General features: G+C 51.0%; 1 protein-coding gene across 5 annotated transcripts in view; it reads left to right on the top strand.

The window, feature by feature from the left end:
* The first annotated feature begins 236 nt into the window (after positions 1 to 236).
* ANP32A (acidic nuclear phosphoprotein 32 family member A) overlaps positions 237 to 25,129 on the top strand; it is a 39,035-nt gene continuing 14,142 nt past the window's right edge. For 2 of the 5 annotated variants that reach the window (XM_055536825.1, XM_055536824.1), the window contains exon 1: positions 237 to 410. In XM_055536825.1, the coding sequence (XP_055392800.1) occupies positions 252 to 410 (159 nt within the window). In that variant the 5' untranslated portion in view covers positions 237 to 251. The other 3 variants (XM_055536828.1, XM_055536826.1, XM_055536827.1) reach the window with 2 other exon arrangements.

Genomic DNA, 25,129 nt, shown 5'->3' with positions numbered 1-25,129 from the left:
CGACGAGGACCCCTACCCCCGGCCCCTCCGGCCGCACCCCTCCCTTTCGTGTAACGCACCTGCGGCCCCGCCCCCGGCCAAAAGCTGAGGCGGCGGCGGGCTGGCGAGGCCGGGCGGCTCGGCCCTCCAGGCACAGTCGCCTTCCCTTCCCCCGCCATTCCGCCCACCCCCCTCGCTCAGCCACCGAGCTGCCGCCGCGCTCCTCAGCCGCCCCGAAATCTAAAGGGGTCCGTCTCCGGCACCACAACCAAATGGCTGAGCCTCCCTGGCCGGCTGCGCAGCCCGCCCATTGGTCCCTTCCCCCCCGCCTCCACCACCATTCGCTGTTGCCCGGAGATCGGCGGCGGCGATTGGCTAACGCTGCTGCCACTCATTCGCGAGACCGCCGATCCCGCCTCCACGGTGATCAGGTTAGTGTGCGCCGCGGGTGCTGGGGGCTCGAGAACCGAGCGGAGCTGGTTGAGCCTTCAAAGTCCTAAAACGCGCGGCCGTGGGTTCGGGGTTTATTGATTGAATTCCGCCGGCGCGGGAGCCTCTGCAGAGAGAGAGCGCGAGAGATGGACATGGACAAACGGATTCATTTAGAGCTGCGGAACAGGACGCCCTCTGATGTGAGCATTTGCCAAAAATATCTCTGTCGGTCCATTCTCCTACTTTGTGTGTGTGCGCGTTAGGGGGAGGCACTTTTTTTTTGAGGGGGGGCGCCCGGGAGATGTGGGTTTGGGGGTCGGACTGCAAATGAATTGCAAGGTTGGGGGGTTGCAATGCCATCCAAGCATGTTCCGGCTGCCGCCGCCGCTGCCCTTGGTGTGTGACTACCTGTGCGTGTGCTCCCGCGTGTGCGAATGTGGGTGCGAGAGTGTGCGTGCGAGTGTGCACCCATCGGGGGCCAGCGGGCGCACGCGTTTGGGTCGGAGAGAATGAGGCAAAATAACCCTCTGAGCTCTCTGCTCCCGTGACTCCGTCTGGGGGAAAGATTAACGAGGGAGGAGGAGGAGAGGGGCTGCCTCCTGAATTTAACAACAAAAAAAGGGGGGTTTTATATTTTATAAATGAATCCCCCCTTCCGCCCCCCTCCCGCGCCTTCCCCCTCCCTTTCTCTCTCTCTCTCTCGCACACACACAATAAGTTTTGGGCTTCGCGAGTCCGGTTTAGTTTCTGATAAATGTGGGCCGAGGCCCCTGGGGAGAGCGCGTGGGGAGGGGGCTGCAGCGGAGTTGGGAATGGCTCGAGTTTAAAGTGCGTCTTCATTTCTTTGCAGTGATGAGGCGAGAGACGGGGGAGCCATATTTGTAACTTTGTAGTGTTCGTGAACGCGCCCTTTCTCTCCCTCCCTCCCTTTCTCTGCCTCCCTTCCTCTCCTCCTCTGTCTCCCTCACTCTTTCCACCCCACCTTCGGGCCAGATGCTGATGTTTCTTCCTTTCCTTCCGAAGGGAGGATAAATGGAAAGAAGGGGGGGAGGGATTTTCGAACGTGCAAAGGCACAGATAATCCCCGCGCCTCCCCACCTCGCGCGATCGCTACTGCAAGTTACCCAAAGGCTACGTCCCGGTCCCCCCTCGCCTCTGCTCCTTCCGGCCTCCCTAAGATGCCAGCCTTTGAGCCCTGACGCCCTCCGGCCTCGACCCCCGGCCCGTCTTTCTCTAGGGTGGGCTCCTTGGCAGCCATTCGGCGCCCGATTAATAAATGGGCCCGGGAAACTTTGTCAGGACGCGAGCTGCCCAGAGCTGGTGCCCGTGGTGGGTATTGGCTGGGTCCAGATTTATGCGGGCATAGCAGACACGCAGCTCGGGGATGGGAGTTTGCCTTCCCGTCGCCGTTATTGATTGGGCAGCAGCGGGAGTACAGCCGGAGGAAACTTAAACGGATGGGAACTGGGAGGCTCGGGCGAAAGCTCACCCCCAAGGAAGGGAAAGGTGACAGTGGGTTACTCGGACGCCCGTTTTTATTTCTGTCTCCCTCTCGCTTTCAAACACTGTTTTATGTGAGTTGGCGGCTCAGCCGAGGAGACCCCGGGTCTGGGGCGGAGACGCTGGCTGACTCCTCTGGTGGCCCCTCCGGGACCAGCGGAGCGCGGGCGGGTGGACACCCTCACCCCAGCCCCGGTGGCCAGGGTTCCACAGAGTTGGGAGTTTGGGGAGCACTGTGCGCTGACCTGTCGCCCCTCCAACCCGTTAAAACCCGAATCCCTGGCGGAGGCAGGCCTTGCTTCCTCTTTTCTCTAGTTCCTCCCCCAAACCTGAGTGAGACTTTTGAAAACAAGATCCTTTTTGTGCCCCCCCCCCCCCCCCATCATAACGCAGCTGTGGACTGTAGACGTGCAGTGCCTTATGGCGCGCAGGGCGGGGAGGGGGTGGCGGAGGGAGGGGAGGGGTTGCCCGCCGGAGGACGCTGGAGTTTCCGCGAACAATTTGCCGGCGGTTTGCGTTTCTCTGGCCAGTTTCGTCCCAGCTTGGACCCCGAGCCAGAGGATTGGGGGGCTGGGTGTGGTGATGGGGGAGGGGGCCGGAGTCGCGGGCTTCCCGCGTACTTTCCGGAAGCCCCCCGTGCGGAGGGGGAAGGGCGCCAAGTAGGGGGCCGGGGTCGCGGTGGGAGGGTGTGGAGGCGCGGTTCGGGCGGCCAACCCTACCCCCCGCTGCTGGCCAACTGGGAGCGAGATCGAAAGCGGGTCGAACCGGCTCTTTAAACTTCCCGAGAGTGTGCTGGGGGAGGGGAACGCGCCGCGCCGATCTGGGAGCGATTTCTCACGCTTCGCCCCCTCGCCTCCGAGCCTCCCGGCCCACTCGCCTGCCCTCTGCCTTGAGGCGGGGTGGGGTGGCGGGGGCACTTTCTGCCCGTTTGGGGAGGAGGGAGAGAAAGCTAGCTAATGAGGGACAAAAGGGGTGGGGGAGGAGGGGCTCGGTTTTTTAAACGTTCTTAAAATAAATAGCTCCCGGAGAGCGCCCTCTGCACCCCTCCCCGCCCTGCTCCCCCCGGGACCCCCATCACACCCACCTTGGGAGCCTCTCCCAACTCGGATCCGGGGGCTGGTAGCCACGCCGCGACGCCGAAATAGGACGAGCAGCCATGTTTCCCGGGTCTCGCGCGGCCCGCCCCGCCCCTCCCCCATGGCGCGGCCGGCGCCGAGCGCGGGGCTCCGAATGCGGGCGCCGGGCTCCATGCGGCGCGGGGCGCGGGCCGGCGGCCGGGCGACGGGGCGGTCGGGCCTCGTGCGCGCGAGCCGGGCCGCGGGCGCGCTGGGCTGGCCCTCGGGCGGGCCTTTTGGCTTCCCGAACTGGTTTGGAGATCGAGGTGTTTTCTTATTATTGCATTTTTAACGGCCAAGCCTGCCGGAGACCGAACCCGAAGGGTGCCGAGTTGTTATTGGGGGCCAGGGGCGGCCGCCAGGGCCCTGCACGCCTGTGGCAGGACTGCCGGGCGCCGGGCTGCCATTTTGTCACCGTGGCTGTTGTCGCTGTGGGGTGGAGGGGGGGGGCGCAGACTTGCGCCATCGCCCCGACGGCCCCGGACGTGGAAGCAGCAAGGGGAACGGGCTGCGGGGACCCCCAGTTGTGCTCTGGGCCCCGATGTGGGGGGGGTCCCCTCCCGTTGCCAACGGCCTGAGGCTCTTCTGGAGCGTCGCGGCGGCAGTTGCTGTGGGAGGGCGACGATCCTCCCTGCGAGTGCTCCCCCCACCCCCCAGCGAGCTCCCTGCCTCCCCCTCCCCCCTTCTCTCCAGTATTTCGTCCTTCCTCCGGCAGGCGTTTTAGAGGTAGTTGAGTGTGGCCCTAAAGACGAACGGCGGACCTGATAGGAGGGTAGGGGGAGAAATTAAATACGAGGTTTCTTTGGAGGGTTGGGTGGGGGTGCGGGCGGCGATGCGGACGCGACTCTAGCGGCCCTGACTGGAGCCAAGGACGGCAGCCGCTTACCCGGGAGGGACGAGTTGATGCGTTGGGGAAACGCCCTCGGGGCTGGGCTCTCCGGGAAGGTAGGTCGCGCTCCGTGTTTCAGGTGGGTGTTGCAGCAGCCCTGCTGGCTGCTAGGGGAGGCCCTCTCACTCTTCCTCGGCTTCTCCCCCTTTTATTTTTGCCCGCGGGAGGGCGGCTACAGTAGTAAATGTAATCCTAAACCGAGAAGAGTAGGGAATGAGGCTTGGTTTTTAAAAGTCAGTGTTATCTTTTTCCAACTGCCTTTCTTTGGCTGTTGACTGCGGAGCCAGGCAAGTCATCCGCGTCGCCAACATCTCTCTGAGACTTTTTAAAGCTGATATCCATGCTGGTTAAGCACCTCACTGGTTAAACTCTGGTACACGTCTGCATGGAGACTAGCTTTCATGGCAGTGGCCGGCCAAGGCTGCCCAGGAAGCCAGGTTTAACTTTGACCTTTGGAATACATCGCATGATGTTTTCCAGACTGACTTACTGCCTAATTGGGTTCAAGTAGCCTGATATTAACTCCAGTTTGTGCAAGCCTACCAGGGATCCAGGAGCAGAAAATTGAGCATGAGTTCTGTATGGTCATGGTCAGTTATGTTTTGTTACTGGATTGTTGCTGCTGATGGCAGTTTTGAGCCTAAGGGCTTCACGGGAGAGGTGGGTAGTAGAACCACACAGGCCTGAGTTTAAATTCCTCCTGCCACAGAAGTAAGATAAATTTACCTGCCCCTGTGATCTCAGGCAGGTTAACTTAACCTGCCTCTTTGATTCTTGGTTTCCTCACCTGTAAAATGGGAATAATCCTATTAAATAAGTCAGTGACAAAACTGGCCTGATCTGGCCCTCAGGTGCTTAGTATGTGATAGTTTTATTTCTCAGATATTGGGGTACAATGAGGTACAGCTTTGTGCTTCTATAGAGTTTACAGAACAAAAATAACAACTAATGCTTGTATAGCACCCATCTATACCTGTTACAGTTCTGAGTGGATAACACAAATCAATTAATGTAATCCCCACAGCAACATTGTGAGGCAGGTACTATTATTATCCTTATATAAACATAGGAAATCAAGGCATAAAGATGTTATCACAGCCAAATTTCAAACTCCGTCCCTAATCTCTACTGCCTCCCCTGAAGCACCCTTACTTGTAAGGTACAATGAGGAAAAGCTTTCTCTTCCCTGGTTTTGAAATGGTGCTACCCTATGTGAAAGTTTGAAGACTGGACAGCTTCTTAGTTGAAGATACTGAGGTGGGTGGGCAGGATCAGAGGCTCTCTGGATTTTCATGGGGATGGGGTGGGGAAGGGAGGGGAGGAGTCAAACATCTACTTCCCTAGATTGGGTTAGCACATCACATCTGGTTAGGCTGAAAGAAATCTGGGCTTTTAGGTGTTGGGGGACACATTTTGAGTAAGGAGAGGATAAGCAGGAGCCAGTCAGGCAGTGGTGTGTTGGGGATCGTGCATGTAATGTGTTACCCACTTTTATTAGTCTCCTTCTGCAGACACAAAGCTGAACAGAATTGGCACGTCCTTGGTTTCCAAGACCTAGTTTACTTCTTGGATCATCTCACTTAATCCTCCAACAACTCCTTAAGGGTAAGCCAAGGAGGGTGACATCCTCTCCTGGGAGGGGGAATCATTCAGATTGGAAGAGAAAGTAAAACAGCTGGTACATAGCAGAATTGGGTTCTCCTCCTACCGTAAAACCAGAGATCCTTTAGTTAGACAGGAAGAACTTTGAATATTGTTTAATTGTTGAGACCCATCACCAGAATCATCTGGGGATCATGTAGAATACAGATTCCTGGCCCCATCCCTAGACTGTGATTTAAGCACATGCGTGTATACTCGTGTCTGACTCTTTGGGAGCCTGTGAACTGTATCTTGTCAGGCTCCTCTGTCCATAGGATTTTCTAAGCAAGAATACTGGAGTGGGTTGCCATGCCCTCCAGGGGATCTTCCTAACCCAGGGATTGAACCTGGGTCTCCTGCATTTGTTTAGCATAGGCATTGCCAAGTTTTGGGGTGAGCTGCCTGTTTTTGTATTGTGAGCTAAGATATACTTTGTACATGTAAACACTGCAGTCAGTTTGATAATGTGGAACACTTTGAATCCCAATTAAGTGAAATGTTATCCCCGCTTCCCCCTTGCAAAAAATTCCACTTGTCTCCTTGGACCTTTATTACCAAAAGAATTGTACTCATTATATATTTTGAATTTTATCAATAAAAGAATTGTGGAAATTTGTTTTCTTTCATTATAAAAAACTGCCTATGTAGTATTGTCAGTTTTGCTTTTAGGTGAAGTTTACTATCTGGCCCCTTACAGAAAAGATTTGGTAATCCCTGGTTTAACAGATTGTTGGTAAGGAACTTTTGATCTGGGTGTTTAAAATTTTTTTTTTAATTCATAAGTTTTTAAAGTTTATGTGGGTGGTGCTTTAGAGGTTTTTCCAAGTCCTTTTACATGTGCTGTTGATATCTAGTAGAAATCGGCCTCAATCCATGAACATCCAAAAGAAGAGAAATCCTACTTGTTGCTGGTGTAAAATTGAGCATCCCTTCTATCCAGAAGTTGTTCAGTGTAACCAACCGAAATTCTTTATCTTGCCTATTCAGGATATTTCAAAAGGCTTTTGCATGTCTTGTAGTTAAATAGTTACTCTTAAGTTTTAGATGTCTTAGAGGTGGAAAGAACTTTGAAGTGCAGTGGTTTGAGTTTTGAGGCCTGGTAGGTACCACAGCTGTGTACCTGGTGGCTGACACTCAGACCCTCAGAGCACAGTTAACTGAAAAGCACAGATAATCCTGGAATCTCTAGTTTGGGCCTGCTGCTCTTCCATAGTGCGTGTTGCCTGGGGACGGACCAGCAGCAAAGTGGCTTTGAGTTCCAGAACCCTTCTTTGTACCGGTAGCCTCTTGTGCCTGAGCTGATGAAGGTATGGATAGATTGGCCAGACCTCTGGAGGAGGTGATAAATCTAAGAGTGCAAATCCCAGTCCCCATAACTGGCCTGTACTTTAAGGACAGCAGACCCAGTTCCCTCTCTGGGCCGCTGCTGCACCACCAGCCTCTCAAGATGACTTGCTCTGCTGCTGCTGCTAAGGCGCTTCAGTCGTGTCCGACTCTGTATATGCCGACACCATAGACGGCAGCCCACCAGGCTCCGCAGTCCCCGGGATTCTCCAGGCAAGAATACTGGAATGGGTTGCCATTTCTTTCTCCCTGCTCTGGACTTATACAGCCCTTCAGGCACGTGATTGAGCTCTGGAAGCTGGTCATCCAGAGTTTTATTTCATTAATTTTTATCACATTGAAGTAAAAAACCTCAGGACTGTTGGGTATCCTTTATGGAGATTGTACAGGACGTTCATCAGATGTGTCCTTTCCACATGCCTGCCCTCTGCTCTAGTGCATCATTTAGGAAAAGGGCAGAGAGCTTGTTGCTGAGTGGTCAGGAGCCCTGGTTGAATGATTTTGACCCAGTTGTTTAGTCTGCGTTCTGACTTGGTGAAGAGAAGGCCCATTACTCTTGGTGTCCAGACAGGGTCCTCCCTTCGAGATATTCACTGCCATGCCCTCGGCTGGCAGCACACACATTTTGACCTGTCCACCCTCTATTCTAGCTAGTACTCTATAGTCTCCTGGAAAGTACCCTCCCCTGGTACCCCATCACACTGCCTTCCTCCCACAAGCAAGTAAAGAAATAGTGACCTGAGTCTGAATCTTATATTACATATATTGAAATATATGACAGATGATTAATACCCAGCAGTGATGTTTTCATTAAAGAAATGGAGTCTGCCAGAGATGGAGAATTGTGAAGGCATCTGCTATTCCAAACTTCTCATTTAATAAAATGGGTTGAAGGTAGATGAGCAAAGTGGCCCTGGGCCCCTTTCCCAGACATGGAAGCAGCCTGCACGGAACCAGCTGTCCTGATGACATTTGTTGCGGTGAAGCCTGTGAAGTCAGACAAGATGTGTCTGTTCACCAGCACTGGGCCCCATCCAGTGTCTATTGCCACACCCTGCGACCTTTGTCTTTTCACGCAAATTTATTTTGTTTTGACTCGGCAGATGCCCTGGTGCAACCATCTGTTGCTTTCTTTACCGAAACTTTTTCTTCCGCAGCAGATTTAAGAGATCAGTTTACTTACCCCACTATGACTCTAATGTGGATTAAAGTCTGGGCTGTTTTTCCCAGAGAAATTTGCCTTTGGAGATTCTGGTTTGGTGAGGAAATTACAAGAGAACTATTAGAGACTTGGGTGCTGTTCTCAGCTTTCTTAACTAACTTGAACAAGTTGTCCTCTTTGGGCCTCTGTTTTCTCCACTCTAAAATGGGAATTTCAAATGAGATCAGTGATTTTCAAGCTTTTCATTCATATAGTAAGAAATGTTTTATAGTATATGTGTACATACACAGGCTATCTAAAAAGCTGACAATATACTCCTTTACTATGGATAAAACACTTCTCTATTCATTCAAAAAAAAGCGCTGGCTTTAACCCGTAAATTGATTTCATTACTTGTTAATGTTTGAAAGACAGTTAAAGATGAATATTAAGTTTCCTTCACACAAGTATTTTGTGGTTTGATTTTGGGGGAAGGTAGTGGGAATGCCATTTGGAGCTTTGTGAAATCTGTCCACCTGTCCACCAAGAGTCAGTAGTGATTCCTCTGCTTTTAAGCCAGCTCATCTTGGGTCCCATGTTCTAGAGCTGCTCTCCTTAACTCGTTCCCAACCCTCACCTTCTCCCAGCATTATGGAGTCACTATCCTAAATTGACTCAGTGGTAAAGAACCCACCTGCCAATGCAGGAGACATGGGTTTGATCTCTGGGTCAGGAAGATCCCCTGGAGAAGGAAATGGCTACCTGCTCCAGAATTCTTGCCTGGGAGATTCCATGTGAGGAGCCTGGCTAGCTACAGTCCATGGGGTCACAAAAAGTCAGAAACAACTGAGTGACTAGACAACAACAGTCCTAAGTTCCTGCCTGGATGGATGCCTTCCAAGTGTCCTGAATGTGCCAACGACCCTCTGCCAAGTGTGTTCCTCCACCCCATTCTCTCTGCCTTACCTGCTGCTGCCCTCCACCATACCTCAGTGTGCAGCACTGGGTGCCTGGGGGCTCGAACATTTCCAGGGTTGGGGGGTGCACTTGGCCCCTGCTCTCCCCAAGACTGTAGCCCCCACTTCCAGCCTTTGGGCAAGCCCTCCACTTCACAGTACCTTCCCTGTTTGTCTCTGTAAAATGATGATGTAATAGCACCTACCACCCAGTCTGGCACACAGTAAGCACGCAATAAGTGTTAGATGTCATTGTTGTTATGGTCTGTTCTGCTGGAACACCACAGTTGACCTTCACTTTTTTAAAAAAGCTTACATTATCAACAGACATATCAAAGAGTAACATTTGTTTCAATGGGAAAAAAGGTTTTCAAACTTGCCAGAAGTTGTTTTTCCCCACAAGCAGTTCAACAGTGAATGTGTTGTTTCTCTGTGTAGTTATAGCATCTACATGTCAAGAACAGCCCCAGCACTGAATTCCAAGTAGTTTCAACTTGCCCTTTTCCTGGACACGCCTGGTCACTACCTCCAGCAACTGTTTCCAACTCTCCTCCTCAAACTGCCCACCGACCCTCCACTCTCTGCCTCCCAGCCAGCAGAGAAGTATGTCTACTTTCCTCTCACAGAGAAAGTGGAAACCTCCAGATTTCCCAAGAAATTTCTAGACCAAACCTGTGCCCAGCTCAGCTGTCCTTTGGGTCTTACCTGGGCCTGCCCTTTAGTTACCTTTTTCCTCTTGGGTGCCTAGCTACTCCTTTGGATCCTTCTCAAGCTTGGGATGTTTCTCCCATCTTAGACAGCAAACATCCTGTGATCTTACGTCTCACTCTTGGTACTGGCCATCTCTCTTCCCGTTGACATCGAAACTTCCTGAAAGGTCTCTCCCTTCTCCCACCTCTCTCACACCTCAGCCTCCTCAGTCTGGTTGGCTTTCTAAACAGCCCCCCCATCCCGGAAGCCTTCACTGTCATCTTTTTCTATGTTCCTCAGCAGCAGTGTTCCCACCCTTGACCTTCAGGAGGTGTGTTCCCCGTTACCTCTCCCTTTCTCCAGTGTCTCTCCTATAGCCTTGGCCGCTCCTCGGTTGCTGGGGCCCTTTCACTCTGCTCTGCAGACGTGAGGTGCCGGACCCGGTCAGGCCCAGGCCCTGAGCGCTCTCCTGTTTTGTGTTCCCTGTCCTCACTTGCTCTTCCTCACTGACAGCTACAGACGCTTTGTCCTTCTGGGGTCTGATGTTTACTGTTAACACCTCTGATCAACCTCTTGGCTGAGCTCAGGATGCACCTAACGTCTTCCTCCAAGTGTCCCCACCACACCCCACACTCAGCATGTCCAATGGGAACCCATGACCTCTGCAGCCTCCTCCATTCCCCCACATGCACACATGTGATCTTTATATCCATCACAGATCCTGTCGATTCAAAATAGCACTCTCTACTGCTTGCCAGCAGATTGCCCCTGCACACAGCCCTCTTGAAGGCAGGCTTCAAATTTGTCAGAATGATCTTAGCAAAATGCAGCTGTAATCATGTCACCCTGTACTTAACAGCACACTGTTCTCTTTAGGATAAAGCCCAAAGCTTTAGTAAGACCTGTGAGGGTCCTGTGTGGTCTGCCTCTTGCTCTCATCTTTTTCCTCCCCCCGCCCTCCCTGCTCCCCTTTGCGCTGCACTGGCCCCACTTGCCACCGTTTATGCCCTCAAACCTACTCATGGGAACTGCCACCATCACTTCCTTAGCATCTAATCATCTCTCCCACCCTCCTCAGCTGTCGGTCTCGTTCTTTTGTTCTAAAACTCTTACAGAAATTGCCTTCAAAGAGCTTCAGTTTGTAATTAGGCATTCCTGCATGTGAGTGTTCCAAATAGCATCTCTGTCCCCTGTAGCCGGTAGACTGCATGATTGAAGGGGCCTGTTTGGGCTCAACACTGCGCTTGGCACGTGTCGGGCATTGTAGAAGTATTGGCTGGGAGAAGGAGCCACGGTGCTTGGACGATCTTGTCATTTTCCTCACCCGCGGTCTGTGAGTCACGCACGGAGCCACTGGAACAAAGCATCTGAAGCATCACCAGCTTTAGTGTCCTCGGTTTTTCTTGGGTCACTGTGAGCTCCTGCCTCTCGACGGCTGATTCACACTTTTTCAGCCCAGGGGTCCTCAACATTTTTGGGTTTTATATCCTGTGTCTGTAAAATCTGAACCTGAGTCCTGGCCCCAGTATGTCTACCTTTTAGTTAGGAATTATTCACATACACTGGACTTCCCAGGTGGCTCAGCGGTAAAGAGTCCACCTGCAGTGCAGGAGATGCAAGTTCAATCCCTGGGTCTGAAAGGTCCCCTGGAGAAGGAAATGGCAGCCCACTTGAGTATTCTTCTCTGGAGAACTCCGTGGACAGAGGAGCCTTGTGGGCTGTAGTCCATAGGGTTGCAAAGAGTCAGATATCACTAAAGTGACTGAGCACGCATTCACTATACTACCTATAAATACGTACATTGTAAAACACCAAAAAATTAAAAGGTTAAGTTAAAAAATATTAAAAGCCCAAGTGCTCCAGTGGAATGTCTGAGGATGGTCCACTTAAGAGACCGACCACTCCTCCAATCAATTGCTTACTTTATTTTTAATTTTGGTTACCAAGGTTCACACCATACAAGAAATGCATGTGTGTTGTGTGCTCAGGGATCCATTGCTACATGTAAACTGGGTTCTGCCTGGTCAGACCGTGTACACAGACCCATCCAGGCTCCCTCAGGTCTGGGCTGCTCCTGCAGATGCTTAGAAAAGCCCGCAAGTGTCTGAGGTAAGAGGATTTTATCAGCCATAGATTTCAGTCGGTCAGTGCAGGGGAAGAAGGCTTTCTCCTACCTACCCGCAGGCTGGAAATAAGTCAAAGACAGAATCTGTGCAGGCAGGAAGAGGAGGCTTGGAGGACCGAGGGAAGCCTGGAGGAGAGAGGTCTGCTGGTGTTCCTGTGTGTTTCTGGGGAACACTTCACTTCTGGGGAACACTTCAGTAGGGTTGGGTGGGACTCTACAGTCAGACGTGCCCTGAAGGTCTACATCGGTGGATTCTAATGCCTTTTGCAGAACGTGCAAGAGATGCCTGAGAGAGAGAGGGCTGGTGGGGAGCGCAACTCTTACAGTAAATTTAAAGGGATTACTTGTAGATTTCTTTTGGGGCATGCATCCTGGGGAGAGACTCAACCAGCTTCCACCTGAGCTACTGTCTCACCCACAGGTGTAAATGGTGTGGCTGTGGAGGGGAGGATGAGGGGAGCCCACTGGCATGGTCTGTGCCCACAGCATCCAGAATGATGCAGGGGCTGAGTTGGGAGGTGTATGTAACACAGCACATTAGGCAGGAGGAAAGGTGTGTGGTTGGTAAGGCTGATTTCAACCCCAGCTGTGTATCAGAACCACCAGGGGAGCATTTTGAGAAATTCCCAGAGTCTATCCCATTACAGAATCAGTCTCTGAGGGTGGTGCCCAGTCTGTGTATTTTTAGAATCCTCTAAAGGGGCTTTGAAACAGAGTTGGGAGCTACCACATTGAGGCAGGGTGTGGAACTTCACAGCAGGTGGGAAGAGATAAACTAAGTGGTTGAAAGAGAGAGAAAAATGGAGCATGGAAAACAGGAACTAGGAAAGAGGGTGCAGGATTTAAGCTACTGGGCTGTTGGTACCCAGTCCTTGGCCTGCTAACCTTACCTCTGCCCCCGGGTCCCACACTTAGCCACCCACCATGGCCACACAAAGCTCACATGTGCCCACATTCCTGCTCATCACACTTGAGAGTTTTCATTTACTTGTACTCTTGAGGCTGCTGAGTGCTAAGTGGAATTTATTGTGCAAGGCTGGACTTGGCCCATCCTTGATCTCCAGGGACTAAGGCCAGTGGGCATTTTGTAAAGAGAGAGCCAGAGGGCCAGGCAGTCAGATCCTCTGAGCCATGCGGGGATTGCTGAGCCCAGTGGCTGGAGGATCAATAGCAGGTCACCTTTTTGAAGCCTCAGTTGCCTCATCTGTAAATGGGACTAACATTTCTTCCCAGAGGCTGTTGTCAGGACTGAAAGAAATAAGGTTTATGCCAGGTGTGTATTGTGGGCAGCCCCTAAAGGTTCTAACCAGCCTGGGCTTGATTGAGCTGTTGGAACGAGGCGGGGCCAGCCACCCTTGCTTGGTGTCTGAGCTTATGTGTGGTGGGAGTACTTGGGAGTGCTGTCTTTGCCTGCCTCAGAAGGAGGCCTTACTTGGAGTTGCTCAGGCAGTGGGCAAGGGCAGGAGGGGCCCCAGGCAAGGGACCAAGCCCCCAGTTTCTTGCTGAGATGGGGCTGGAGTGGCATCCCCTGCTCCAGGCTCCCCCTTGCCATCTCGGGGTTGGGGTTAGGGGCTCTCTACGCGGAGTGCCGTGTGTCAGCAGCCCCTCCCGCCTCTCACCTTCCATCCTGGCTATAGACCTCTGGGTCTGCCCCTCTTGGGCCTTCATCTTTCATTCAAACAGCTCCTGAGAAGTCTCCTCCAGGAAGTCTTTCCTCCACTGGAAGCAGGGGAGGAAATTGTGTCCGTCCCAGGTGCTGTTGAGATGTACAAGTCCCCAGGATTTCTAGGTCACGCAGCAGTGTCTGGCTCTCCACTGAGTCTGGGATCGCCTCCTTGGGGTGCGCATGGTGGCCCTTGTCTCTGGACTGGTCAGTGTCTTTTTAGTCGCCCTATTGGAGGGCCACACTGAGGGTCTGCAGAGCCCAGCACAGCTCCCCTGCAGCTGGTACATCGGGAAGGCGCTGTGATGATGTCATGGCCTCCAGCCTCCCGCCTGGCAGCTGGTGGGAGGATCTGTCTGTTCTGGCACAGGGGCCTGTTCCACATGGAGGGCCAGGAACAGGCCATCGCAGTCACCGGGGCGTTCCTTGCCCTGCTGCACGTCTCCCCTTCCCTGTGGAGATTCGGGTGTACCCTGGTGCCCAGGGAGAGTGGGCAGACGTGGACTTGAGTGGAGCTCCTCCACTGTCTGGGACGCCTGATTCTTCAGCCTCTGCAGAGGCTGGCCTGCTGCCATAATGAGTGGTTCTCCTCTGAGCCCCCATCTAGTTTGCAGCTCTGTTGCAGACACGCCTTTGTGTGTCTTGGAGAAGAGCGCTGGTGTGTCTGTCTGTACGTTGAGCTGTGGTCTATGAGCCTGGGGAGGCTTCTCGGGTAGGACCCTCCAGGGTTGCAGTGTTGGGGGGAAAGCAGCCAGTCCAGGAGCAGAAGTGGCATTCTGGCTTCTTAAAACCGAGGGAGTACTTGGTTCAGAGCAGACAGTTGGCCTCTGTAGCGCTCGGCAATCTCTCAGTTCCCGTGGCCAGTGTGGTCATTGTCAGGAGTGGCCACCCAGGAGAGTCGGATGTGGAAGTGAAAAAGCACCTCTGAGCCTGACCCGTGGCCTTAAACTCCTGTGGGATCTGGATCCTGGTTTAAGGTGTCCACTGTGCTGGAAATCAGACTTGTATTGGGCACATGGCTTGCTAGCCCCTGGAGGCTCATTGTGGCCACAGACCTCTGATGATGAGCAGCACTGGCTGGCTAGTCCCTGTTAGCCAGAGTTGTGAGAGAGAAATCTGCAGATGGAAAACGCTGCAGGGTCATTCATTCTCACTTACAGTATTGATGGCATGCCTACCGTGTGCTGGGTTCTGTCCTGAGCATTCTGGATACAGCAGTGAACAGGAGAAGGACGTTATCTGGGCTGCCCACGTCGGGCCTCTATTCCATAGAGGGAGACCATCAATAAACCAGTCAAAGGTGTGACGGCTCATGTGACAGGTCCCATGGAGACAGATAAAGCTGTATTAAAGGAGGGAAGTAATCCAGGAAGGCTTCTTTGAGGAGGTGGCATTTGACAGAGACTCATGTAACCTACACTCGGAGAAGGCAATGGCACCCCATTCCAGTACTCTTGCCTGGAGAATCCCATAGGCGGAGGAGCCTGGTAGGCTGCAGTCCATGGGGTTGTTAACAGTTGAACACGGCTGAGCGACTTCACTTTCACTTTTCACTTGGACGCATTGGAGAAGGAAATGGCACCCCACTCTAGTACTCTTGCCTAGAGAATCCCAGGGATGGGAGAGCCTGGTGGGCTGCCATCTATGGGATCACACAAAGTCGGACATGACTGAAGCGACTTAGCAGCAGCAGCAGCAGCAGCATGTAACCTACACTAGACTTCTGCCCCCCAGGAGCCAGAACCTTAGAATGTTCCATCTGAAAGTACCTACGAATCATCTTGCTAGAAGCAAGCTGAGACCTAGTGAGGTTAAGATGCCAATTGACGAGCTAATGACATGATATAAAAGAGTGACAACCCCCCCAAGCCAGCTGACCCTCATACTTTGAAAAATTGGTACTTCCAAATCATGTTTGTTAACAGTAGTAGATTTATTTCCTCATTCGTGGCTGGGGTAGGGGGTGGGAAACAGTCAGCCTTCCAGGCACGGGCCCACCACCTGGAACTGGTCTTATTCCTGTCTCAGCAGAGATGTGGCCCTGTTTGGGTAGCCACAAGCTCTCCCTGCCTAGCACACCTTCTCTCCATGCTTCTGAAATAGTTTCTTGAGGGGCCCTATTGCTACTTTTTGGATTCCATCTGGACCTCTCAGGCCCTCCCACTTGATCTGGGGGGCCAGATGCCTTTGGGTGGGAGGAGACCCTGCCAAACCCTCTGATGAAGGGTGGTAAGGCAGCACTCACAGGTCCTGAGGCTCATTTTAGAGAGCGAAACCCACAGTTAGGTCACAAATCCAGCTGTGACCCACCTCTCCCAAGGACCGTGATGAGCTTTAATTGGCTGATAGTTTTCAGCTGGAAGCAGGCGTCTTGCATGAATATGAAAGGAGCTTCTGGTGAAGTAAGACTTCATTAATCAGCCTGTTAGGAGCCTGGCGTCCCAGGATTATGGGGGCTGGATAATTTGATGCCTACTGTTCTGCTTTAAGCTTCCAAATTAAAGGCACTAGATTTTCATCTTTTTTTGCTAAGTTTTGAAAGTAGTATCTTTTCTGTGTGTTTTGTTTGCTTTTAACTGTTACGGTGTCTGGTACATAGATACTCATTTATTCTTATTTAATCTGCAAAGAAACACTGCAAAATGAGGTTATTCCCACTTTAGCAGATGAGGAAAGTGAGGCTCAGAAAGCTAGTGAACTAGCTCAAGGTCACATAGTGCTGAGGAGCTGTGCTGGGTGCAAAGCCAGGTTATGGCTTCACAGTAGTGCCTGAAACCTCGCATCTTAACTTTGACCTCTTGCCTCCTCTTAGCTGCTGCTAATATGGAAATACTCTAGACTCCTGACTTCCATTTATTTTTCTGTTATAAAGTCTGCTGCATTTGTTCCCCTAGGAAAGCAAAACAGATGATGCCAGAATTTCTGATTTTTTAAAAAGTGTGTTATTGTGAAAGAGAACACATTTCAGAGTAAAGAAAACAAATGTGAGTTTCAGTGGTTTTTCTCCTTTAGATTTTTTTCCCTTTAAATGATTATTTTAAATCACTGTCAGTGAAATCCCAGGAAAATCAACTTTGCACATGCCTATCCTTGCCTTTCTGTGCCAGGGCCTTAACAAATATGTGTGTGGCTACTCTGATGTACTTCAAACAGGAGAGCTTGTGCACACAAATGAGAGCCGTACCCAGGAGACCTCAAACTATGAAAGAGGGTCTGGAAAGTGGGAGAAAGCCAAACCATTTTCCAAGAAAAGTGGGCTAAGACATAATTAGGGGCTTGAGTGCTGCCTTCTGTAAGGCACGTGTGGTAAACTGCTGGCATGGCAGGGCCGTGTATTTTGCCTAGAACACCTTGCTGTCCTTGCCATCAGCAAGACTCCTCCTGTGACAGGAGTTAGACTTATCCTTTGCTGAGCACCTGCTCCAGGCCTTGCTTCATGTCAGGTACTTGGCAGATACTATGTTTTGATCCTTTAAATGTCCCCTAAGGTGCAGATGTGGCCACCCTGTTACCAGATAGCGAGATAAGCCCACAGAGGTCAGATGGCCTTCAAGGCACACTAAACTTGCTTCTGGGGTCCCTTCTGCCTGTCTATCCACCACTGGACACTCTGGGAGCAAAAGGGCAGGATACCTTTATCACTGGAGCCTGGTGCATCTAGCAGCATTTGGCAGGTGCTGAGTAGTAGCGCTGAATGGCTGGAGGCGAGATAACTTGTCCACACGGGTACAGTGGTCAGCCCATTAGATTCTAGAACTCCCAAGTCTCCATGACTGCTGCCCTGCAGATCAGAAGTGGGGTCTTGATTCTGTCTCATTGGTTAATAAGCTGGATAAATGCAAAATGACATGTGCCAGCTTATCTATATTGCAACATTACAGCAAAAGATATATAACACAAACTTCATGGAAAAGGGCAAGGCAAAGATCAATTTATAATATGTGAATTTGGGATAAAAGAGAGAAAAATAAGATTCTGAATTTGTATATGTGTAAACAAACTCTGGAAGGATACTTAATAGTTAATTGGACAGGATGGAAGGGAGAATGAACTGTGTGTCTTATGTTTTTTGGTTTTGAGACCTTGAGAATGAATGTGTTACTAAAAAAATGAAAAAAGAATGGAAATGACTTCAGCTGTTCTGTGTATCTGGGCTTCTCCCCCCCTCTTTGCATCGAGGCAGTTTGATTAAGGCTTCATCTGGATGGCATGTTGTGTATCTCTGGTTTTCATGGGCTTTCCAAGAGCTGCTGACCCCATCCTAGTCTGCAGTCCTTTCTTCCGTTGGTGGCCTGGACCTGGATCAGCTCAGGCTATTGGAGAAAGCCTGGGGTGACACAGAGAGCCAGGAGCCTTCTGCAGAGGAGTCAGACCTGTTCCTGTCCCCATCCTGGGACTTTATCCTCTGAACACTCTGCCCTGATGTGACTTAGTTGGTTCTTCCCCCAAAGTGAAGGATCTCCAAGAGAGACTGTTCTGAGCATTCTGGCAAAGTGCTACCGTTTAATAGGAAGGAAAAAAATGGCAGAATGTTTTCCCAGGTTATTTTTATGCTTTTCAGTTCAGCAAACATTTATTGCTAGCTAAGTGCAAGGCAGTGTGGGGAAATCAGAGCTACATAACACCTCCTCTCAGCTCCCTGGGGTGCCAAGTTCTGGGTACAAAACTTGCTTGTAAAATTCCTCCCTGTACCCTCCAGGACAGCACAGTTTACCTCATCTGGTCTCACAGAGACCTGTGGGATTTTTAGGGATATTCTTCTCCCCATTTTACAGATGAGGAAATTAAGCCACACAGTTCCGAATGATAAAGCCTGGAACGAAACCACGTTTTCTAACTACTTCTTACGCACCCACACACTCATAAGCAAACGCTTCTGCCATAGGATACTTCCCAGGGGTGTAGCCAAGGCGCGTGTATACCTGGAAACGTTGGGTGAGCACAATCCTAACGCTCTTTTTTTTCCTCTAAGGAAGAGCAAGAGAAATCTCTGGCTTATGGTCAGCTCTTGGGTCTTACTGTGGTTCAGACAGTTCTGCCTTCTGCTGCTTGTGAAATCCATCATCCTTCACCAGTTAGGTGTAGAATGTCCACGGGTGTGCACGAGTGCGTGTGACAGTGGCTTTCTCCCCACCACTTTCCTTCTCTTCCACACATTCTGTTACCACCACCTGTTGTCCTAGCTGTTCCCCAAAAGGGCCAAGCATGCCCCCTGCTTGGGTCTTTTCCCAGGCTGTTCCCTCTGCCCTCTCTTCACTTGGCTTCAAGTCCCCAGGGAAAGCTCAGCTGGGATAGGCCTTCCGTGGTAGACTTTGTAAAGTTCTCTCTCATCACGATTGTGGTTCTTTCTTTTTTTCCCCCTTTGTAGCATTTATATATGTTGTATATGGACATAAGGGCTTCCCAAGTTGCTCAGTGGTAAAGAATTCACCTGCCAATGCAGGAGACATGGGTTTGATCCCTAGTCCAGGAAGATCCACTGGAGAAGGAAATGGCAACCCACTCCAGTATTCTTGCCTGGGAAATCCCATGGACAGAGGAACTTGGAGGGTTGCAGTCCATGGAGTCCCAAAAGAGTCAGACACAACTTAGCAACTGAGCAACAACAGCGAATATAGACGTATACACACATTGGCTTATTATCTCACGCCCCGCTAGATTGTAAATCCATGTGCTAGGCACCCAGGTTTGGCCACTGCTGTCTGGGCACTGCCTACGACAGGTACCCAATATCTGACAGATACTCTGTAAATATTGTTGAATGAGTGAATCAGGCCTAAACATTAAGTAATAGCATTTTAAGAGGTGAAAAGACCTGAGGCTCATCTCTTTGCAGAGCTTCGTTACACAATATTATTAATTCATTTAATAATTGTTTAGTGCTGTTTATGTGTACAGTTCTTTGCAGACAGTCACCAAGCAGCCTCCAGTGTGTACACGTACAGGGACAGGGGACTCACTCATTTTTTTTTTTTTTTTTTAGAGCAGCCCTTTCTTTTGTGGGACAGCTGTAAAGATTTAAATACTCTCTTGTGTTTTACATTGGGCTTGAAAACTGCCTGTTTGTAATTCCTGCACACTGATCTTGGCTCTTGAGCCGCTGGAGAACACAGAATAAATGTACTTGTATTTGCATAGGACTCTCCAAACAGTTGGAGAGAGTCAGCTATCATGAGTCTACCTCAGCTCTGGCCTAAACATCACTGATTCCTTCCGTTGTTCTTCCAGTGTCAACGCTTTTCAGAAGCCTCTCCACCCTCGTCGCCTTCCTCAGATTTGTTCCGCTTCAGGCGTTGGCACTTAAGGTTTGGTCCCGTCAGAGCAGAGTGTTCTGGGACCCTGACCGAGGACCCTCGGTCACCGGCCTTGTTTCTGTCCACACAACCTGGGGCGGCCTTGTCTGTGTTAACCACCTTGGCAGGGACCTTCTTTATGAGCTTCTGATGAAGAGCGAAATCTCTAGGCTCTTTTTTTTTTGCTAATGTTATTCTGTTTGTTTATTTTGGGCTACATCAAGTCTTAGTTGCTGCATATGTGCTCTTTGTTGCAGCGCCCAGACTCGCGCCGTGGCACTCAGGCTCAGTAGCGGCGGCATGGAGGCTTAGTTGCCTTACAGCAAGTGGGATCTTAGTTCCCCTACCAGAGATTAATCCCAGGTCCGCTGTATTGAAAGGCCGATTCTTAGCCCTTGAACCACTATGGAAGTCCCTAGACTATTTTTTTTTCTTCTTTTTACATCAGTCTCTTTGTCCAGCCCCTCCCTAACTCTTCAAGAATCGTAAAGGTTTTTAGGTTTTGTTTTGTCTTTGTTTTTGGCTTTTCAAGATTAAAGCAGCTGTAAATCTGTGAACAACAGTGAATTCAACGTGTACTGTATTTTTTTTAAAAAGCAGTCAATACGGGCAAAGTTCTATCACCAAGATCGAGGTGAAGAGGATGGAACTCTGGAAGTAAAGAAAAACCCACAGAGCCTTTGACTTTTTCCTCTCTGCTCTTTTTGGCTGCCCGTGTCCTTTTCCCAGTGTCTGTCTGTCTCCTCCTCTCCCTCCATGTTCCAGCCCTCTCGCCACCTCCTATCAGCCCCTTGGCTCCCATTCCATCCTTGCTCTTCCGCTTCCAGCTAGTGGCATATGGAACTAACATTACTCCTTAGCATTTCCTGCACTTCCATCACCAATACTTTTACCATCAGCCCTTAATTTCCAGACTAAGGCGAGCTGCACATGTCACAGTTCTCTAAGGGAGAAAGAGATTAGATCGCTTCTTATGTGTGACCCTTGGCTAATTTGCTTTGCGGTCTTGGATAGAGAAAACTTTTGGTCCTCAGCCTCAGGTTTTTTTGTGTGATTGGTTCCCATTTTTGCCCAAATCAGCGGTTTCTGATTGGTGGTTGGACACAAGGGCTTCTGTGTCTCGGTGTTTGCTCGGCTCCTGTCATTGCCAATGCTGCTGTCATTTTGGTAGAGGTGGCAGGGAAGGAGGCCAAGGTCGAGGGCTTCTTCTCCGAGGCTGCTGAGCCTCCCCCACCTCTTCTGCCCTGCCAGCCCTCCTGGGCCACGTGGGGAGGCAGGCCAGGCACGAAGAGGGTCAGGTTCAGACCTGGGGCTCTTTTCCTAACAGCTGTTCTCTTTCTCCTCCTCTGTTTCCTCTTGCTTCCAGGAGATCACCATGGAGAAACCTGCGACTCTGGGGTGTGGGCCCTAAGTTAGGAGGATAAGAACGGTCCAGGGTTCAGTTCACAGTGGGCTCTGTGACCCTGGGTAAGTCACAGGGTTGGTTTCCACCTGGCTTTGTCAGTTGCCTGAGTAGCTAGATTAGATCCAGTGGTTCCCGAGAGGTGTGATGATGGGTCCTTTGGTTCTCTGAAGCACTTTTCTAAAGCCAGCTGGAAGTTAGGCAGAGGCCCATACAAGGGCTGTGGGAGGTGTCCAGGCCTGTGTCTGAAGGTGTGGTGTCGTCTTAGGTGGGCTGTGCTGCTTGCCTGGGCTGGGCGGGTCAGGGGCTGTGAACTGCCGGCCTGTGGATCACCGCATGATGAAGCTGAGGAAATGAATTAACTTCTGTTTTGCAGACCGTTCATCCACTTGGTACCTGAGGGGTGGGTATCTGTCACTGTCCACACCAGACCCACAGCAAAGACCCTGAGCTGTGTTCTCTTTTCGGACCCTGCTGACTGAGGACTCGGTGGAATTTCCACAAGTGGTCCCAGCCCCGCTGGGCTAAAATCCCTGGAAACTGGTTTCAAGGGCCCAGGAAGCCATTTTTGTGCCTTTTGTTGATTTGCCCCATTGGAGTTAACCAGGTGCTTTGCTTTCAAAAGTGAATGAAGAGTCAGAACTCTTGCCCTCCTCTGCTCCATCCTTTCCTCTCCAGTGACCCAGTCCAGTTTGACTACTTAGCCAGCCCCTCTGGGCAGGGCACCAGCAAGGGACACCGAGACCTCAGACCTTAGCAAGACTGTTTGGAGGAGACGCAGGAGGAAAGACGGCCAGGCATCCTGTGGCCGAGCTGCGGCTCCCTGAGGACCCTGGTGGGTGGACAGGGGGTTTCCCTGGGGTGGGATCCAGTTGCCTGCTGGTTCAGTGTAGTACCTGGGGAAGCCCTTTGTGAAGTGTAACATGGGAAAGGAACACCAGGTGGTGTCACTGGACTTGGGGCAAGTCAGGAAGGCTGGCAGAGGGTGAGGCAGGGATGCACCTGAAAAGAGGCACAGCGTTTAGTCAGAGGCATTGATGGGCGGGGGCTGGGGATCCTCCTCTGGATTTGACACTTGACTCCCGTGACCATTAGAGGCTTTTGGACAAGGAGTGACAGGACTTGACGTGATCAAAACAGCATTTTGGGAAGGTCGTGCCAGATGCACCCCTCTGCTCTCTGGGCCTTGCTCTTCAGTCTCCTCGGGGTCTTCTGTTGCACAGGGCCAGTGCTGCGGCTCTTGGATAATCGTGGATGTTGTGGTGGTTTTATGACCCACAGGACTGGAGAGCAGCCCGAACAACTCTATGAGTTGAGATGCCTGCTCCCAGCTGTCCTGTAAGGTGGCAGGCATCAGATGGGTGGTGCCAGTCTCCCATATTGGAAACCCAACACCTTGAGCCCTGGGGACTGTTTTTATGATCCTGGTGTGTTTTAAGAGACAATATGATTGATTTTCGAATGTCAGTAATTATCAAGATAATTGCCTGGCGGCCCACATTTCCTTTTTGGCATCTCAACAATGAATACTGGGCTTCTCTGGCCCATAAAATTTCCCACCTCCTTTTGGGGACCAATGACTGAGTTTGGATGTGGGCTAAGACTAGAAGTGGACAGACCCTCAAAAATTTGTAATTAGAAGGGATCTTGTGTCTGTCTGTCCAGTGTGCGAATTAGGGTACTGCAGAAGCTCAGAGAGTTGGACATGACTCCCCTCAGGGCACACAGCAAGTAGTGGCAAAGTGGGCCCCAGAGTCCAGGTCATGAGACTTCCTGACCAGCATCCTTGGCACTATACCTCTGTGCTTCTTGCCCCCCTTCCTTCTCCTGGTCTCCATTCAAACACAACCCAGCAGACCTCCCTGGGGCCTGCTTCCAACTCCTACTTCTCACACCTTCCAGTACCCACTGAAGGTAGCAAGGGACAACTACTTAAAAGACGCAGCCTGCTAAACTTTTGCTTGATCGTGGCGTTGACCAGTTCTAAAGCCTTCAGCTCCCCTGTTCCCACTGCACTGTGCCCCCACCACATACACATACACACATTCACACACCCACACACACTAAAGTCAGACCCAGCTTGACTCCTCCCCACTTCCTCTCTCCCAAATAGCCTTCTGGGCCTTTATTTTTTTTCCCCTGTTCTGGGAATTGTTCACCTGCTCTTAAATTAAGCATGGCTAGGTCAAGGGGTGGGCAGTCTGGGAAGGCTTCCTGCAGGAAGGAAAGAGTGAGACTTAGGGGAGGAAAGCAAAGGCTTAACACAAGAGAGGGGCCACTGCCCAGCCAGGCCCCTCTGATGAGCCCAAAGCCCAGGTCCTGCACCAACTGCGCCAGTCCTCCCTTTACCGCCCTGAGTCTGTTCTGACCGGGGAAGCATCTGCAGTGGCACCAGCTCCTCTGTCTGTCTGCCTTGCCGAGGCAGAAGCCGAGCCCTCCGCACGCTTGGGGGAGGAGGTAGGAAGCTGGTTGCAGGCGGCGAGGGAGCCAGTCACAGGGTTTATGTTAATACGGGCCCTCCCCCAGCCTGCGCTTAGCCTATTACCCGGGCCCTGCCGGCAGCTTCATTAGTGGCGCAGCAAGCCTCAGCCTGCCTTCCATGGTTCCCTAAAATAATAAGGATGGCGTCACCGACTTCCGCGGCCATGTGCTCCCACCCAGTGCCTTCAGAGCTCTATTGTAGGAAACAAACAAAATCCAGACACCTAGGTGCTTTTTTCTTAGAGAGGTTTTTTGTGTGTTAAAGTAAGGTAGGACCCTGCCCCTTAGTTAAGAATTTAAAAGATCTTTATGCGGTGTGGAGATCCCAGTCTTAGCTACCATTGAGGCTGCAGAATAACCTCCTGTTAGCAGAAATGAGAAAACTTCATGGTTGGTTCCAGGGTCTTCCACTGGGGACTGTGATTTCTGATCAGAGCAGTGGCGTGCTGTGGCAGGAGAATCACCCAGCTTGGGCTTCCTCGGCTCTCAGCCAACTCTGGACCTTACTGCTTCCTCTAGAAAAAGAGGGCTAAACTAGAGCAACATTTTGAAAACTGGATCACGTTAATTTTTTTTTTTTTAATGTAATAGAAAAGAAAAATTGTAAACAGGGTTAAATTTTGTTTCTGTGTATGTGCATGTAAACACACAAAAATATGTGTGTGCTGAGCCAAGGTGTCGATGTCTTTTCTACTGTGGGTTGTGGTCAGAAAGCCACTGACCTAGATGATCCTGAAGGCCTTTCTAAGCTTTTGAAATCAATGTCCAACTTTTCCCCCAGAGCCTGACGTTTCCGCCATGGAACATGACTGATTTTTGCAGGTTTTGCCACACTGATTGTTAAGCAAAACTAGAGATTTTATGGTTAAAAGGATAAAACCACAATCATCTATCATTCCTATGGAACACCTCTGGGAAGAAGCCCCTTTCCCTGCTGCCTTGGTGTCTTAGGTTGGCCTTCGAGCTAGAAATGGGATCTGCAACAGGGGATGGCCCATTTAAAAGCTGACCTATTTAAAACCCACGAGCACCAAAAAAACACAGGGTCAATCTGATTTAAGTCTTCTTCTGTTGTAAGGCTGGGACCTGAAAACTAGATTGGTCAGGGACTGACAAGGTTGAAACCAAAGCTACAAATATTTGTTGCATACTCATTTGGAGAAAGGAAAGATCAGACTTCGAGGTGAGTGGGAAAAACTAAAGAAAACAAGGTGTAGCTGTCAAATCCAGAGGCGTGTCTTTGGGGCACACCATTCTCAGCTCTAGAACATGGAGAGGCCTTCATTCCCTGAGAGGGCCCTGCAGGCAGCAGAGGTGACTCAGAGCTGCGGCCTGCCTTGACGCCCATTCTGCCCCTTGACCATGGACACAGCAGTGAAGGTGGCTGTGGGTCAAGGAGAAGGCAGGTGGCTTTTTCCAAGCTGGGGGTGCTTTCCGTGCATTATTTCATCTAGTCCAGCCCCAGGTGATGGCACTGT

This window comes from Bubalus kerabau, chromosome 10, assembly GCF_029407905.1.
Source record: "Bubalus kerabau isolate K-KA32 ecotype Philippines breed swamp buffalo chromosome 10, PCC_UOA_SB_1v2, whole genome shotgun sequence".
In the NCBI taxonomy this organism is placed as follows: Eukaryota; Metazoa; Chordata; class Mammalia; order Artiodactyla; family Bovidae; genus Bubalus; species Bubalus kerabau.
Note: the sequence above shows the minus strand (reverse complement) of the source record. Positions and strands in the feature narration are given on the sequence as shown.